At 46.1% G+C, this 18,016-nt stretch overlaps 1 protein-coding gene across 4 annotated transcripts in view; it reads right to left on the bottom strand.

Annotated features, from left to right (window-relative positions):
- Positions 1–18,016, bottom strand: part of C2CD3 (C2 domain containing 3 centriole elongation regulator) — a 107,723-nt gene that overhangs the window by 2,556 nt on the left and 87,151 nt on the right. For 2 of the 4 annotated variants that reach the window (XM_031460315.2, XM_031460316.2), the window contains 3 exons: positions 15,922–16,142; positions 12,906–13,827; positions 8,768–8,879 (listed from right to left, as the gene is read on the bottom strand). In XM_031460315.2, the coding sequence (XP_031316175.1) occupies positions 8,768–8,879; positions 12,906–13,827; positions 15,922–16,142 (1,255 nt within the window). The other 2 variants (XR_004139305.2, XM_031460317.2) reach the window with 2 other exon arrangements.

The following is an 18,016-nucleotide window of genomic DNA, read 5'->3' on the forward strand; positions in this document are numbered from 1 at the left end:
TTGACAGTCTGAAAGGATGAGGCAGCTTCACAAAGAGGTGGGATCTGAGCTGGATAGGGGTAGGGGTGAGGTCATGCCACTGGAGGGAACAGCATGAGCACAGGCCCACACCTGCTGGCTGGGCCGACATCTGTGAACCAGCCACAGCCAACTTCCTAGCACCTACAGCTGGGCCCAGTGACCTAGTGGGCCTTATCTGTGTGGCCCAGGGACAGGGACCGGGATGGGGCTTGCTCTGTGTACTGGGCAGGGCAAGGGTGTGGAAGGACAGAGAACACACACTCAGCAATATTTGGTTTTGTTGACCTCCACAGAGTCTAAAAGATCATCTTGACTAATAGTAAAGTTTCTTTCTTCATCAGGGTTGCCACCCCAAAACACACAACTTTGGAGGGGTTGGGCAGAGGTGAAGCTGCCCAGAGCCGGGACACCCCGACATGTACTAACCATGCCTCTGAAAATACTCCCAGTACTCCCATGCACCAGCAAATTGCAACCATCACCTGTGATTTGAGAAGCCTCAGCCTTCCTGGGGAGGAAGCAGGAGGAAGCCAAACGAAAGCAGGATCATCAGACTAAGGGGCTGTAGGGGCCTTGGAGTCTAGGCAGTGGGTGCCATATATGAGGTGAAGTCCCCAGAAGGGGATTTTCAAGAAGAGGGACTTGAAACATGAAGGTGGAATCTGAATGCAGAACGTGAGATAGGAGATTCCAGTGGAGACGTGGCTTGAGCAGAAGTGAAGAAGGAATTTCTTTTGCTAGGAAAGCAGTGGGGATGGGCTGGCTGACTGCAGGTATGGAGAGCAGAAGACAAACCGAGAGAGAGGGGCTGAAGTTCCTGAATGTCTGGAGAGGAACTGACCATGGTCCTTTTGGACCTTGCCAGTGATTTGGGGGTATGGGGCTGACCTGGGGTGAAGAACTGGCTTTACTGTGGTCCGGGTGTTAAGCATGGCAACCAGGGCTCTGACTGCCCCCATTAAATCCACCAGCTCTCCCACTAATGTCTCTCACTTCCAAGTATGGGGACCTGCTCTTTTCGGGGCACCTAGACACCCAGGCAATGAACATGAATAGGTCTTTCAGCCTATTGTTTGAGAGAGATAGCTCAAAGAAGACCTCAGTGTCAAAGGCAGAAATGTCAGCTGGGATGAAAACGAAGCATCATGGAAAGAGTAAGGAGCAGTGGTGTCAGGAAAATACAAGACTTTCTGGGGCTCTTCAAATCAAGAGGCCACCCCTGGCTGGGGAGTTCTCAAGTGGCTTTGGGCAAGTCATTTTCTCTCTGGGCCTTGGTTTCCTACCTTGAAAATGGATCAGGATGAGCAGATGATACAACAGAAGGTGCTCTGTAACCCAGGGACTAATCCTGGCTCGTGGCTCCCTCTTTGGCCAGTTCCCTGTGATACAGCATCTTCTCCAAAAGCTCTCTCAGGAGGCTCCAGCCCTCTTCTTTGGTCTGAAATGTGATCTGATCCATCCAGTCCCCAGATGGCACCCCCTGAACAGGCCACATGTTCCCGGGAGAGTGGTAGGTGCAGGTGCCTCCATTTGTCCCTGCTTCAGGGTGTCCCCGGGACTTCCTCAGAGGGAGATGGTGGCGTGGAAGGAACATTGGTCTGTGGCCTGGCCCAACTGCCCCACTGGCTTGAGGCCAAGACACTTTCTGGGTCTCAGTATCATCATTACCAAGTGGAGCCGAGAACTTCTGTTTGCTTCCTTGCTCCAGGTCTACTGTGAAGTTGAATACAATTCAGATGTGACCAAGGCTCTGGCCAGATACAACATCTTGTAAAGCACAAGGGCTAAGCTGGAGCTACAGCCGACACCAGCAGCAGAGAGCAAAATGAAGCCTTGCTGTGAGCCCTCACCCCAGCAGAGCAGAAGTGGGGCACAGCGCCCCACAAGGTATGCCCAGTGCTAGGTCAGGCCTGGCCGTGCTCCCCCCTCGCCACCCCCCCGCCAATGAACCCCTGGGCCTGGCATCAGGACTGAAGTTCTGTTTTTTTCCCCCTAGAGCAGTTCCCTTACATGACAAACAACTGATTCAGGAACTGGAAGCAAAACTTTCCAGAGAGCCGAAAACTGAAGGTAAACAGCCGCCTGGTTCTGGCTGGTGAGGATAGCCCTGCCAACAAATTGCTGCTTCAGAGATGAGTGAGGCTCAGTATAACCGCCTGCCTTGTTCAACTTTCACCTCCTTGGCTGGCTGCCTGGGGCAGCTCCCAGAGTCCTCTTGGAAATCTAGGACTAGGATTTCCTTGTGCTAAAGAGAACAGCTAACTCAGCAGCCACAACTAGGAGCAGTGGGGAAGTGAGGACAAGACACACAGACCAGGGGCCCAGCCCTGAGAGGCAAATCCTAAATCTGACCACCTAGCCTGGCTGCAGCACGGCTGGGTTCCGTGCTCTGAGCTCAGCCTCCATTCCTGCATTAGGACTCTGGTCATGTGGTTCTCACTACCTACTTGCTCCCTTGTTCCTCACTAACCCTGAGGCCTCCCTTTCCTTCCTCCAAGAAGCCTTTCCTGACAATCGGCAGATTCCATAGGGCCAGGGTCACCCCCTCGGCCCAGGCCTCAGTCATCTACATAATGAAGAGACCTGATGAGATCAAGACTCCTTAACTTTTTGAACCTACACCCTGCCAGTGAGAGGGCTCAAAAGTCCAGTTTCCTGAGAGGGAAGGGTTAAAGTGACACTCTTGGAACTCCTGGCTCCTCCCAGACTCAGGCAACTCGAGCCTAACACCTGCTGAGCAGACCTGTGGACCGTTTCCCTTAAGGTGCCTGCCAAACTGCATTCTGGGCCAGGGTGGGCACCAGCCGATTTTGGCTGCTTCCCCTGACTCCTGTACACTCTTGGCCAGCGAGCTCATTTCCTCCCCAGAGCTCTGTGTGTCCTTAATCAGAAACACTCTGACCCTTGGGTCTCCTCCTGGGGCTCTGCAGAGGGCTTGGGACTCGGTGGCTAAGAGATGAGGTAGTAAGTCAGGGCTTCTTGCCCCAAGAGGGGCAGCTCAGCTTGGAACACAGGCTGAGATGAGGACACCAGGCTCAAGAAGTTCCCTTGGACCCAATGATTTGATCTGGTGATTCTTTGGAGGGCTGGGTTCCTCTACCAGGACTGTGTGTCTCTTAGATGCCCCTGGGCTTGGGAAAGGGAAACCATGGGAGAGAGAAATTCTTTGGGCTCATGGGAGAAAAGCAGCAGCTTTAAGATCCATTGGCAGGCAGGCCATGAACTTCTGAGGCTAGGGCTCTATCACCCCGAGGTGGGGGTGGTGTGTCATCCTGAGCCTCTGACTACGGGTCTACACTGGGCACACCGTCAACTGCTACAGCCCCGAGCTGTGCTCCCCATCCTTCTGGGGCTGCCCTTGGGGGGGGGACGTAACTTCCTGGCTCCCTGCTCCTGGTGCTAAGCTTTTGATGATGTCCCTATTCCTTAGCATTTCTTTCGTATCAGTCCCCCCAAAATGTAATGGCATAAGAGGGGACATTGTCTCAATAATAATGATGATAAAAGTAACAATAGTTAATATTCATATAGTGCTTACTATGTCATGTGCTAAAAACTGTTCTAAGCACTTAACATTTTACTCAGTTTACCCTATACAAGCTCTAGGAGGCAGGTACTACTATGCCATTTATCACATAAACTGAAGCACAGAAAAGTTAGGTAACTTGCCCCAGGTTACAGCTAGTAAGTGGCAAAGCTGAACTCTGACCTTAGGCTGTCTGGATTCAGAGGCCATGTGCCCAACCACTACAGAAGACTGCCTGGTAGGAGAGAAGAGGGACATACAGCCACAAACTAAGTCTGTGTTGCCTCCGCAGACCCTGTTCAACGCTTCAGAAAGCCAGCAGCAGAGCGAGGGTAAGAAACCAGGTTTGCTGACTCTCAGGTCCCCAGCTGGCCTGGGGCGCCTCAATCCCCATGATGTGTGAAACGCCGTGGTCTGGCTGAGTGGACCAGGGAATGCCAGGGGAAGAGGGGGGCTGGGTGACTCAGGGTTACAAGGGGACACTCGTACCTGGCCTTGTCTCCTACATGCACTCCTCATGAACAACAGCACCCGGCCCTAGGCCTGTGTTAACCTGTGGTTCATGAAGTGGGCAGAGCATGGCCTTAAGGCAGGCAGGAAGTCAAGGCTCAGATGACAGGTTGATTTTTGCTCTTTGCTTCTGATTCCTGATATTCTGATTATTCTGGTCCAGGCCGACCTCTCCTCATCTCCGACTTCCTCTCTGGTACATTCTGTTTTTACCCCCAAATTCTGTTGATTCTCTGAGAGGTTTCTTTTCTCCAAATCATAGCCTGCAAAGCCTTTCCTTCATCTTTGCTGAATTCTACTCCAGTTACTCCACATGGCTGTCTTCCTTTCCCTGTACTCTTTCTCTGTTTTGTTTTACTTAAGTGCTAATATAGGTACCGTCATTTGAGAAAGTTAGTGGTTTGGTGGCCAGTGCCTCTCAAAGAACTGTGAACGCCCTGAAGACAGGGTCCATGGCACCAGGTCCAGCTCTTTAAGTATAAGAGGTGCTTGGAAAGAGTTGGTGGAACTTACATTTAAAGCTGACTTCCCTGGGGAACTGTTGAGCTTTTGGGGGAAGGGGCCAGAGCAACTGAGCCAGCACTGACAAGCTCTCTCCTTTTTCAGGGATGGTTTGCTTGCCCTGGCCCTGAAGCAGGCGAGCTACAATATGGCAGTCCCAGGACAATGGCTGAGAAGAGTCCAGCAGCCTCTCAAATGGCTCCCCTTCAGGGCCACGGCGTGGCCTTAGGAGGAGGCAGAATAGATGGAATCATCAAGCTGGGTGTTCAGGACAAGGCTCCTGCCCTCCCCTGCCTACCTCTCACTTTGAGCTGTTGACTGTGCCTGAAATATTACTGAAAATAGAAGACAGAGGAGAAAATGGAAGCTTCTATCAGACGGGAAACCCCATCACCAGATCTAATCCTATTTGCTGTAGCACCAATCTCTGTCTTTCCTGCCTGCCTGCACGCTACAGGTGAGTTTTCTTTTTTCTTTTCAAACGGCTGACATCTGCACGTGCGCTCTGGACGCCATGCCCTCTCTGACCCAGGGGCACTATTCTCTTCTCCTTCTGCATCTTTCCCTTCTCCCTTTCTCTACTGGTCACTGTGCTGGCATACAGAAAGCTGCTGCGTTTCTCATATAAAAACCCAAAACCCAAAAATACTTTCCTTATCTCAGATGCTATTCTACCCACCATCCTATACTTCTGATCCATATTCACAGCCAAATCTATGGAAGGAGTTGGTGTCTCCATCTTGTCATCATTCAGTCATAAAATTTTAATTATATATGATTTCATTGTGTAACATGCTAAAGAATCTATGTAACATGTAAATTATGAAGCAATAAAAATGAACGTCTGTAAACCCACAACCCAACCTAAGAACTAAAACTTATTAATACTGTTGAATGGACCTACGTACTCTTCCTCCCCACCCCAGCCCCACCTCCACAACTATGAACACTGTTGTCAAACTGTTGAAAATCAAAGAGAAAATTGTAAAAGCAGCCAGAGAATAAAGGTCACATTACATTCAGGGCAACAGCAAGAAGAATGATGGCTGCTTCTCATTGGAAACAATGGAAGTCACTAAGTGTGGAATGATAGTTCTAAAATGCTAAGACAAACAAAATTTAAGTTAGAATCCCATATCTAGTGGAAAAATATCTTTCAAAACTGAAGGCAAACTAAAGATATTTTCAGCCAGTTGAAGCTGAGAGCATCAGTTCCCAGCAGGTCTGCACTACGTGAAATTCTAAAGGAAGTTCTTAATGCTGATGAGAAATGGTCCCAAACTGAGATTAGGGTGTGAAGAAGAATGAAAAACAACAGAAATAGTAAGCATGTGGGTAAATACAAAAGACTTTTTTTTTGCCTTAAATTCTTCAAAGTGAGGCCACTTTTAAGACCTTCAGAGACCCTAAGCTGAGAAGATTATGGTGTCCCTGCCCAAATATAATTCACAAGTAAGTCTAAAATAAAACATAAGTATGAGGAAGGTAAGCAAATTTCTAACATCCCATGTAACTATTTTAATGCTTTTAAAAAAACTCAATTCTTAGAAAGTTTTTTCTCTTAATTTTTGGTGCTTCTATCTGCTAGTGCCTTTAACACATACTTGATTTAATTCCCAGGTTACCCAGCAGTTTGGCAGCCAGCCAAGAGCATAAGATGCAGAAAATATGTTGCTACAAATGCATCAAGCAGTGAGACACGCTCATCACTGGTGAGGATGATCAATGTCCCGAGGTTTCCCGGGTTGTGGGACTTCCAGTGCTGAAAATGGGACAGTTCTGGATGAACTATGATGACTGGCTACCCTAACTAGGATCCAGAATGAAGTCTCGAGGAGAGAGGTGGCCCAGAAAGCAGCAAACAATGGAATTTTGCTATGGGCAAGGAAGAAAAAAGGCTGCAAAGTGTATGAGACTGTTACCTTTTCAAATCTAGACTTACTCCTTAACTGAAGTAAACATTCTTATTTCTCCTCTCCCATCCTTTGTATCTTATGTGTAACAGATCAAACACAGTAGGTCCCCCTGAAGCTGGCACACCATGAAGGCAGAAACACAAAAGCAGGTCTGGTGGGTAAGAGCTGACAGCTCGGACACAGTGGCCTACAGACCTCCTTTCTCATGGGGCACGACGCACTGACATTTCACCCACTTGACTGGAAAGGGAAGAGGGAAAGGGAACTAACAGTGTCTGCTTTTTTCCTCTAGGGCAATTCTTGTCGTGGTCTTATTAGTAAGAATTATATTAGCTGGATGTTACTTAAAAAAACTGAGACTCGGAAAAACCAAACCAAACCAAAACAGACTCAAAAAGTTCAAGTCACTTGCCCAAACAGATCCAGTATTTCGCTTCATAGATCATAGATGTCTCACTCAAAAGCTTGTGCTTGGTGCTGGACACAGCCCTGCGACCCTAGCCTAAGTGCTGATGGCTATGTATGGGTCACACAAGGAGAGATGCAGAGTGGAAGAAGATGAGTTGGTGACCATGAACCAGAGTAGGAATAAGGCCATGGAAATGCAGAGCTCCTGGGGAGGAACTGGCGCCCTTCCTCCTCTATGACAGGATTTACAGGTTTGACAAAAACTGAGATGTGTAGGAACACAGATTGATCCATGTACCAAAGGAATGAGATGCCCTCAAAATGGGGCTGGGAAAGTTGAGGGAGAAGGGAAAAACCAGCAAAAGGATCAAACATCTTATAGTTTCTCTTTAGGACAATAACCCCAGGCTCCCAGGAAACTTCTGGACTCACCCCAACTGTCATCAAAGTAGATGCTGGGAAAGCATTAAGAATGTTTAAATTTTAATTACAAAATGAAACCTATATAAAGGCAAATTGACTAGAAAAATATACTGCAAGCCAAGTGTCATGATTTTAAAGTGGTGCAATGGAAAGCACAGGGTTTGGACTCACACGTTTTAAGTCACTTACTGGTTGGGAGACTCTGGGCAGGTGACTTAACCTACTTTATGTATCTCAGTTTCTATATAAAATAGAAATTTTAATACCTCATAGGTCTGTATGGGAAGTCTGAGCCTCAGTTTTCTCCTCTATTAAGTAGGGACAGTACCCCTATTATTGGGTTGTTGGGAGAATTAAATCAGTTTACATGTGTAAAGTACATGTAAGAATAATGTCTAGCACATAGTAAGCTAATATGTTTTGTTTACAGCATGTATTATTCTCTAATTTTTTTTTTTTTTAAGTTCCATGAGGCAAGGGCTCTTTGTCTCCTCCTCAGTATAAACCAGCCTGCTTGGGTACCAATTCTGGCTCTACCACTTACTACTACCTGTGTGAGGCAAGCTACTTAACCTCTTTGTACCTCAGCTTCCTCGTCTTAAGACAGGGATAAGCATGTACTTCACCAGGTTGCTGAGTTAAATGAGTTAACGTAAAGTGCTCTGAGCAGTGCCAGGGGCCTGGCAAACACCACCATGATCATCTTTCAGCTTAAACACTGCCTCCTCAGAGAGACCCTGTTCTTTCTCAGAGCACCTAGTAGTCATCACAATATGTAAATATTTATTTTTTGTTTACTATATGTACTCTGTTAAGACAGGGAATTTGTCTTATTTACTACTGTATGCTTAGGATCTAGCACAACGCTTGACAGAGCATAGGGACTCAATAAACATACAATGAATGATTAGAAAAGTTGGTATCATTTTCTTGCCACCTGCAAGATAGGTCAGGGGTTGTGCCAAGGCAGAAAAGAGCTGGGATTTGTACCAAAGCGCTAACCTAATTGCTGATGAATACTTGTGACGTGTTTTGTAAACAACAAATAGGTGTAACACTGTATTACTCTCTTCATCCAGACCTTACTCATCTGCCACGGTCTCCCAAGGCTGCATCTCCTGTTCGAAGGCTCCTCCGTTCAAACCCACCTTTGGTAGTTAGGAGCTCCGACAGGGCTCAGTATGCGTTTCTTAGCTGAGTCCTGTTTTTATGCTTCTGTGCTGTTTCTTCCACCTATCATCTTGGCTGATGATGCCCTTGCTCTTAACACATTTACTCTTTGTCACTTCCTGAGCTCCTCCAACTGCAGAGCTGAACAGAATGTGTTCAGCACAGCTTGGAGAGTGACCACTGCTGCTGCCTTTCCAGGCACATGGCTGGGCAGCTTTGCATTCTGTATACACTTTCATGGAAGGGGTGACAACTTTACAGGAGGCAGGCCTTTGGCTGACTGTCCTCTTACCTGATCTGCTGTGACTGGTGGTGGCAAAGCTGCAGAGAGTGAGAGCATCCGCAGGGAGGCCTCCAACTGCTGGGGAGGTAAGAAGAAGTTGGGCACCACAATGGGCTCTGGGCTATAAAGGCAGTTAAGGAACGCAAATACCTAGAAATTTCCCCCAAGCTAGCATCTCCCCTGATCTCAGTCACCCCATTTGTTTTTCCCTCCAACTTATTCCTGCCCATGAATCCTTTGTTCAAGTGGTTCCCTCTGCCTGGGAGGTCCTGCCCACTCCTAACATATCACAGTCTATACTTTATGGGTCAGTTCAAATCCTGCCTCTTCCTGGAAGCCTTCATCTCATCTTAGACCACAGTAATCCTCCTCCTAGTCTAGAGCACAGTCTGAAGCACAGACTAATGCTTGATTATTTAGTTAGATATGGTTCTCAATTTCTTTCCCTCCCTAAGCAAAAGGAAGAAACAGTAGTTTCCTTCAGTTACCCCATTGCTTCCCTAGAGGCTTGCATGAGGCTGGTAGGCTGCAAACATTGGATGATATTTGCTGAGGACCTGCTGGCCAAAAACTGACAGACAGGGTGGGCGTGGGAAGGTGGCTCTGGGGCAGTGCCTTAGGCTGGAGGGAGGTGCCTGGCACTGAAGGAGGGCCTGGCTTGGTTGTATTCTGCTCACATCCAGAAACAAGGGCTCTACATAAGTGGGCATAGCTGGTCCACATCTGGATGTGAGCCCTGGAAAGCAGGTACTGTATTCTGCACTTCTCTGTATCCTCTGGAGGCACCCAGTGCTATACTGAGAACACGGTGTTCTACAAATATTTGTTCAAAGCACTAATTCAGTTTAGGAGGCAAAGGAGGGGACTATTTTGATGGTTCCCTTTTTTTTTGTTTCTGCTGAATAAGCTAAGTATGGTTCTGTTCTTCCATGCTAGACTTTGAACTCAAGGAGGGCAGAGATGATCTCTTTTTCATACTAAATTCCTGTCACCTACCTGAGACACAATAAGTGTTCAACAAATACTGAATGAATGAATGAAATGCATCATTTCCTGCTTTGGTTCAAATCCCTGATTTTGTTTTTTTTTTAACAGAGACACTGGTGTGGAGCTGGAGATCCTTAAGGGAAAGAGCCCTTTGACCCTAGCCTTCTTCAGAGGCCCTGGTGAGGTAGGATCTATTTGCCGTTGCTCCTTGGGCTGGTGGGAGTACTCCGCTAGTCAGCTGATACTGTGGGGAAGAACAGCTTTGCTGTGGTGTCCAGGGTGTGTCTAAAGAACTGAAGCGCCCCTTCTCAGCCTAGCACCACCTGCCCTTCTAAGGGTCCTAACTCCAACAGTAATCTCTGTCACTTATTAGATGGCAGCTTCAGGGAAGTTCACTTTTTATGCCTGTTTCTTCACCTGTAAAATGGATACAATAAGTCTACCTTTTGTTTTGAGGATTAAATGACTTAATATATGCAAAGTGCTTAGAATAGTGCCTGATACACAGCATGTACTCAATAAATGTCCACTGTTCCTGTCTCTTCAGTTTAGGTGGGAAAGCTGTCACTGGTTCCTTCACCCACTAAAGTCTTCCTTCCATCCCTACCTCTGGTCTGTCCTCCTAATGCTAAAGCCAGCAAATATTTGTCAGTCCACATTCCCCTGGACCTTCTCATGCACTGACCACCACTCCCCGAAACCCTGCTGCTCCCAGCTCTCTGACCACTCGCCTCTGGCTCCTCTGTTGGGCGCGTCTGCTCCGTCTGTGCTCGTGGCTCCATCTTGTGTGTGCTTCTCCCGTTCCTGCTCTCCCTGCTGCCCTTACCTGCTTCCAGAGACACCGACATTTATAGCTCATCTCATCCTCCACTCCAGGCCTGCATTTCCTCCTGGATGTCTCACAGGCACATGTCCAAAATGAAAATCTGCCTCTTCCCTCCAAACTGTCTTTATGTGCTGTTCCCTACCCAGTAAATGACCTAACTTGTGACAGAAATCTCTAAGTCATACTTTCCATTTCCCTCCTTCTCATCCCCTGACCCTATCCAATCTTCTCAAATCTCTCCTTCTCTTCCTCACCATAAAGCAGTCTATACTTTAGGTCAGACTTTCTTCATCTTTTATTACTGCTGCAAGTTTCCTACCTGGTCTCCTTGCTTCTGGTCTCCCCAGATCTAATCGACCCTTTATAAGGCACTGTGAGAATTTGCTCAGGTAAATCTAACCGAACGTACTCTTGCTTACTAGTTAACATTTACTGAACACTGTTTATGTTCCAGGCACTATGCTAGGTAGTTTACATAGTTAATTTATTTTTTCACACAACCCCATAAGCAAAGCACCATTATTACTTCCATTTTGAAGATAAGAAAACAAGTTCAATTTGCTAACAGGACAGAGCCCAAGCACCTTAGCCAGGCATAAAAGGCCCCTTAAGATCCAGCCTTGCCTCCTCTCGCCACCCCACTTATCCCTGGGCTCTAACCGCAGTGACTTCCACCCACAGGCCAGGCTCTGTCACCTGGCTGTGCCTCTGCGCACACGATTCCCTCCAACTAGAACTTTCTCTGCTTATGGAGTGCCTATTCATCTCTGAGGTCCAGCTCTACTGTCTCTTACAGGGATACCTCCAAGCAGAGTTACGGCGGCCTCCTCCTCTTGCTCCCTAGCACTTTGGCCATGTCTCATCGCAAACTTAGGCAATGGCCCTTTATTTAATGTTACTGCCATCACCTGTCTCCCACCTCATAATGGGAGCTTCTCGAGGTAAGGTCTGATTCAAATCTCTGTCCTCAGCATGCAGCAGCACAGGGCCTGGCAATACTCGTTTTCTGAGAGAATGAATAGTTCTTTGGTAAGGCCCAAATTAAAGCAGTACCCTTAGGACCTGGGCACACGTAACTGCTCCTCCACTGACCATACATTTTGAGCACAATAAATTGACTGTAAAGGCAGCAACGCTAGAAGCCAGAATGAGTGAGGCCAGAAAAGAACTCCACTGAGGCAGTCTGCTTTTAGTGCTCTGCCTCCTGCCATTTCTCGCCTTAAGCCTCCCCTGAGTCCACAATGCTGACCCTCAGGTTTCTCTGTCTTGCATCAAGAATCACATTTGTGTGGTGTGTACACATGTTCCCGTATAAGTTTCTCAAGAATCCTGTGAAACTGTTACAGTTCAGTTCAGTCTGTATTCACTGATCCCCGTGTGCAATGTCTGGGGACATAGAGAAGGCAAGGTCCTTGACTTACCTGGGAGCGTATAGTCTGGTGGGTAAGAGATTATTACCTCCATCTCATAGGTGAAGAAACAGGCTCAGAAAGGTTAAACTACATGCCTGAAAACACACAAGTAATAAGAGCTGGGTCTAGAAGGGTTAAAGTCAGGCTCTGACTTTTAGTGGACAAAGATCTCTATTCAGCAAAGCAATCTGCTTCATCTACCCGTTTGACCAGGTGAGCTGATCTGACTGGCTGATTAGGCTACAGATGCAAGGGCTACTGATGGTCCTAAGTGGCTTCCTTTCCCACTACATGCCCATCAGCATTTCAGAGGGGGAATGTCAGATGTCCCACTCCTCACCAACACTGTCATACTGGGAGGGTGGGGCTTTGGCAAGTCTGTTACAACAGTGCCCACTTCCCCTCCTCTTGGCTCCATCACTTGCCTTTATTAAAAAAAAAAATTAATTATTAGGTAATTCACTATTACTAAGTCTCAGTTTCCTTACATGCAAAATAGAAATGATACCATTAAAGATTTGGGGTGACTGAATGAAAAATATATGTCAAGTGCTTGGTGCATGGTAAATGCTCAGTCAGTGGTAGTAGTCTTTCCCTTCCTCTTCCTCTCCACTGAATTTCAACTGAGATGAATGGTCTCCTTTCTTAGATCCAGAGCCTTGCCTTCAGGTATAAAATACCCAATAGATTACAGATAAATCAGGGTAGGCTAGGCTAGTGAATGTGCTACCAACACCTAAACCCATCTCAAAGCATTATGCTCCAGAGGCCTGGCCGTAAGAGTGCAGGCGAGTCTTCTGCAGGAGGTGCAAGCTCCTCAGTGCACTCCATGAGGTGGCCACTGCTCACACAGCTGGCCTAAGCATCGGCATCCAAATGCCTACAGATGGCTTAAGGGGCTACCTGAAACACCAAAGGATACAGAAGGAGGCTTTGCCTTGTGGACACCTCTGACCCAGATGTCGTCTGCTTCTGCCTGCTATCAGGGCAGTTTATGGGTGGCTCCTTATGGTTTTCTCTTCTGTTCTGAGAGGCTAGGCGTAGAGGGAATTTCTCACAGCTATCGGCAGAGTCACTTAGCTCCTCGGAGGCAGCTTCATTCTCAGCCTCGGCCTCTGGCTTGGGCTCCTGGTCCTGGTCTGCCTTTGGTGACCTCCTCCCAACACTGGTGCTGCTGTATTGGGCTCCTGAGAGTGTCTCATGTGAGCTAAGTGGACGATCTGCTGAGGCAGGCTCTCCAACCCTGGTCTTACAGGCCTCACCCTCACAAGGAACAAGACTTTGGGCAGGAGAACCCTGCCTAGGCAGGTGGGGGTTGACAGCCCTTTCTGGGCTGGACAGAAAGCTCCTTCTGACCCTGAGCTCTTCTCTAGGGAGAGGCTCTGAAGGATAAGAGGGGGCTTCCCTCTGCACCTCATCAGGCTGAGGGCTAATGATCTCACTTGTGTCTGACATGAAACTGGACCAAGGGCTAGTTTTGTCTGTCACAGTGGTGATCTCATTGAGGGTCCTGGGCTCAATGATGTCTTCTTCATAGTCCTCATCACTGCAGGCCAGGCCTACCTCAGTGTCTTCACTGCTCCGCATTCTGGCGACAGGTACTGTGTGTCCTAGGGACTCCTGAAGCATTCCTCTTCCATTTGAAGTCTCTTCAAGAGTATGAGGAGGTGGAGAGTCTGTGCCCTCATCTGCAGTTCTTGCCAATGGCCAGTCTGGAGCTGCGCTTCCTTCTTGCATGGCCACTGTGTCCTGAGCGTCTGGGAGGGGGGTGACTTCTCTGCTTCTACTCCTGGCTTGGTGAGAACTCAAAGATCTTTGGGAATTCCTGGTGATAGTCTGCAGATCTGAACAGTAACAGATATCACTCTTACTACAAGGTAGGGCCACAGACCACTCAACTTCCCTACACTAGCTTCTAGTTTCAGATGTAGTATTGCAATCAGACTTTGAACAAACCTTAAAGATAATAGTTAATCCACCCAAGAGTCAGTGAAACTATATTCAAGGCAGTACAATTTCTAGTGCTTTATTCTAATATCAGAGGACCAAAATCTAATCTAATTTATAGTTGTGGTTACATCTGTGTGTTTGCTTTCAGAGACTATCTGCTTATGCTCAGGAATTCTTGGGAGCTGGGAGTCCTGGTGGGCATGTTCATGCTTCCATTTACTTCAGTATTTACCTATATTAAAAACCAAAATAAGAATCCACTTATTTATCTATTTGATGACAGTTATTAGAACTATTTTACTTGGAAAATAAAGGCAAGGAAATATCTGTGACCGAAATGATAAGCAGGGGAGATTAACAGAGAAAATGGAAAGAGCATATAGGCTTTGGAGCCAGTCAGTCTTGGGTTCAGATCTCTACTGTCACTTGTCAGCTTTGTGGTCATGAGCAGACTATCCTCTGAGTTGATTTATCTTTAAAATGTGATTAACACTACCCTTTTCATAGGGTTATGGTGAAAAAAATGAGATAAATGGGCACACTGTGTGGCACATATATAGGCAATTATTAGCTCCTTTCGAAATTCATCCTTTCCTTGTGACCATTAGTTCTCCTTCTGTCATCACCTTGCTTAGAACTCCCCATTTTCTTCTAGGATAAAGATTAAACTCCCAAGCTTGCCTTCAAAGCCTTTCAGCTTCAAGCCTTGCTCCTTGCTCTCTTTTAATATACCCTTTAAAGAGACTCCCCTTATCTGCTCTCACCTCCACCCCAAACAACCCTCTGTTTTGCTCTTGTGCTTTCTTTCTGAGGGGGGAGTTTCTTTGACTGACTGTAGAATGTATGCTTGGTGAAAGCACAGACAATGCCTGTCTTGTCCACCACTGCATCCTGCTGGAACTAGTAACACAATAATGCCTGGCATAGCTGGTACTCAAGAAAAAGCAGACTGATTATTTCTAACCAAATGGAAGCCAAAAACAAGAGTCCACTTCTGGGGTCCTGACTACCAACAAGTTAGGTATCTGGCAGAAGAGGTTCCTTTTTTTCCCTTTAAAGAGAAAAAACTTATTTATCTCTGTAGAATCTACACATTTTGAGCAAAAATAATACCAATTGAGGGTTAAAGGTGCTGATCTAGTTGATTTCTCAATATTCCCCAAGGTGTGCCTGATAGTTTTCTGGACCTTAACCTTAGACCGTGATTCAGTGGAATGGAGTGGGACTCAGGAATCTGTATTTCAAAATAAGTAATCCAGGTGATTCTTTTGTTCAGGCAAGTTTGGGAAGTAGTTGTTCTGGAGTGGTCTTTGTCTGGGCTGCACAGTGGAATTACCTGGGGAGTTATGAAAAATGATGCCTGGGTATCACTCTCAGAGATCCTGATGCACCTAACCCACAGCGCAGCCTGGCGTCTGTATTTTAAAAAGCTCTCTCAATAATTCTAATACAGTCAAACTGAGAACCACCATTTTAAGGGGTTTTTCAAAGGGTGGGCTATGGATCACCAACTTCTAGAATCATCTGGGGTGCTTGCTAAAAATGTGGTCTTCTGGTCTCTGAGAATTAAAAATTTAAGTATGTTTGTAGTTGAGTTTTTCTGAAAATAAAGTGGCACAAGTTCAGGAACTGCTACTGAAGAACTCATCTAATTCATCCTCTCTTTTTTGGGTTGCAAAATGTGAAGCTTAAGATGGGAAAGGGTCTACTCAGAGTCAAACAGTAAGTCTGTGCCAGAAACCCACCGAAGACCCAACCCGGTTCCCCTGCCTGTCAGTTCAATGCTCTTTCCATTGCATGTGCTCTGGTGTCATGCTAGTGTGTCTCTCCTTCCAAAAGGAAGATGGTAAGTATGTAAATAAGTAAAATGGTGAAAGCTATTGGTCTCTATTTGTCACAGGGGTTTGTCTGAGGATAGATATTCAAATGTTCTTCGACTAAGCACCCAGTGACCGTAACTCCTCAACAAGAGGGGCCCTGAGCCATACCCGTGATTAAGGAGCTGACTTGCAACACGAGGTCATTGGATTTCTCCAGGATGCTTTGTTTCTCAGGGTCTAGGCTGCTGGCTCCTGGCTGAAGATGGTCCCTCTGGCTCTCCTGGCACTGCAAGATGGCGGTATGAGTCTGAGGACTGAGGGGAAGTAAGGGTTTGGTGAGCTTCTGGCTGAAGTACCGCTGGATCTGATCTAGCTCACTCAGATTCTTCCTGCCAAAAGAAAAAAGGGATTATAAGCATCTTTTACATTCCCTTGACATTCTATCACTTGAGCTAGATCTTTAATATCTCTCACTTGGTCCATTAAAACTAGGACCCCCGTCTCCAATCCACCAATTCATCCTTCACCTCTCTGAATATAATCCCACTCCTGGGGACAATGTTCTCCTCTGTCTGTCTGGCTAACAGGATTCCTCTTCTATCCAGCAAATATTCTGCTTCCTTGTAGGGAACCATTCTTATCATCACTCCAGTCCTCATTTCCCCTTAATCTGGGCTAGCTCTGACCTTTGCTACCTCATAACCATTTCTGAGCCTTCAAGCAAGTGACCTCTTCTAGCAAGTCTTCCCTGCCTCTCTAAGTTGGTTTAAGGGTCCCTCCTCTGCTCCACAGTTCTTCCTGTACTCTTCAATCATATCACTTGTTTGTTTCACATCTATTTCCCCTGATGTGGTATGAACTCTGTGCTGATTCCTTTGTATCTTCTGCACCCAGCACAGTTGCTTGGCACAAAATAAATGAATGGAGAATGGATAAATAGACATTAAAAAATGACTTAAAATTTTATCTTTTTTCCAAAACCCTTTAATAGGGCCACATTCATTCTTACTACTCCAATGAGAAATCACAACAACCACTACTCCCTTCACTTGCACAGGATTTTATGTTTTATGCTTTCAAATACATTTTCTTGTTTAATTCTCATCCAACTGCATGACATCAGTAATTGTTTTACAGATAAGGAATGTGAGGATCGGAGAATGTAAGTGATCTGTCTGGGGTTAGTAGTAGTATGCAGCTACTCAGAACTTGGGATTCTAAGTCTTATACTTCTTTCATTATAAAAGATGGTCTCCGTCCTAGCTGGATTCATTTCTGCCTCAAACCTCTGCATGCCAGAACCAGAGTTCAAGCTGCTCCTTGCTCTGTCCCTATTCCATTCATTTTTTAAGGTATAGTTCATAGTTCTCCTTTTTTTTTTTTAAGGTATCTTTTTGTTGTTTTTTTGGGGGGAGGTAATTAGGTTTATTTTTATTTTATTTTATTATTTTAATTAATAGACAATTTTTTTAGAGCAGTTTCAGGTTCACAGAAGAATTGGGCAGAAAATACAGAGAGTTTGAACATTTTCCCACATATTTATCATTATTTTTTAAATGGAGGTACTGGGGATTGAACCCAGGCCCTCTTGCATGCTAAGCAGGTACCGTACCACTCGGCTACACCCTCCCCCTCAAATTCCTTCACTCTAGGCATCTAACCTTCTGTCTTAAATTTTCCCTTAGTTTTGTTATGTGTTAGTTTAATTTCCCTAACTAGGCCATGAGCATCTGATAATAGAAGATAGTATCTCAAACGTCTCTATTTCTCTAGCACCCTCAATGTGCCTGGTACAATGGGCACAACACACACTCAATACCTGTGAAATAAACTGAAAGTCCTTCTATCCTTCTGTTAGGAACAGTCAGAGTGTCTTTGAGTCAAATCTAAATTAAATGAGAGAAGAAAGCTGATCCTTATTCTGTCACTAGATCTACAATTCTATCAAATCACAGCGGACTGACTTGGATGTCTGTATCTGGCTGGCTGGGTGTATGCCACATGAATACCTGTAGCCAAACCAATGTAAACCTGGTGAAGCTCCAGAAAATATGCAAGCCCAAATGGCATTGTCAGAGGTTCTGGGTGTAGAACCTACTAACACTAAGCTGCAATTTTCTCATCTGTGAAAAAGGTTTGGGAATATGTGCCCTGCAGGCCTCATAGGATTGCTGTGACTCAAAGGAATCCCGTTTTAGGGCTCTGTGAACCTAGGAAATAATGCAAAATTTACATTATCTTATTTCATCTCTATTTTGTAGAG

This window comes from Camelus dromedarius, chromosome 12 (assembly GCF_036321535.1).
Source record: "Camelus dromedarius isolate mCamDro1 chromosome 12, mCamDro1.pat, whole genome shotgun sequence".
Lineage (NCBI taxonomy): Eukaryota > Metazoa > Chordata > Mammalia > Artiodactyla > Camelidae > Camelus > Camelus dromedarius.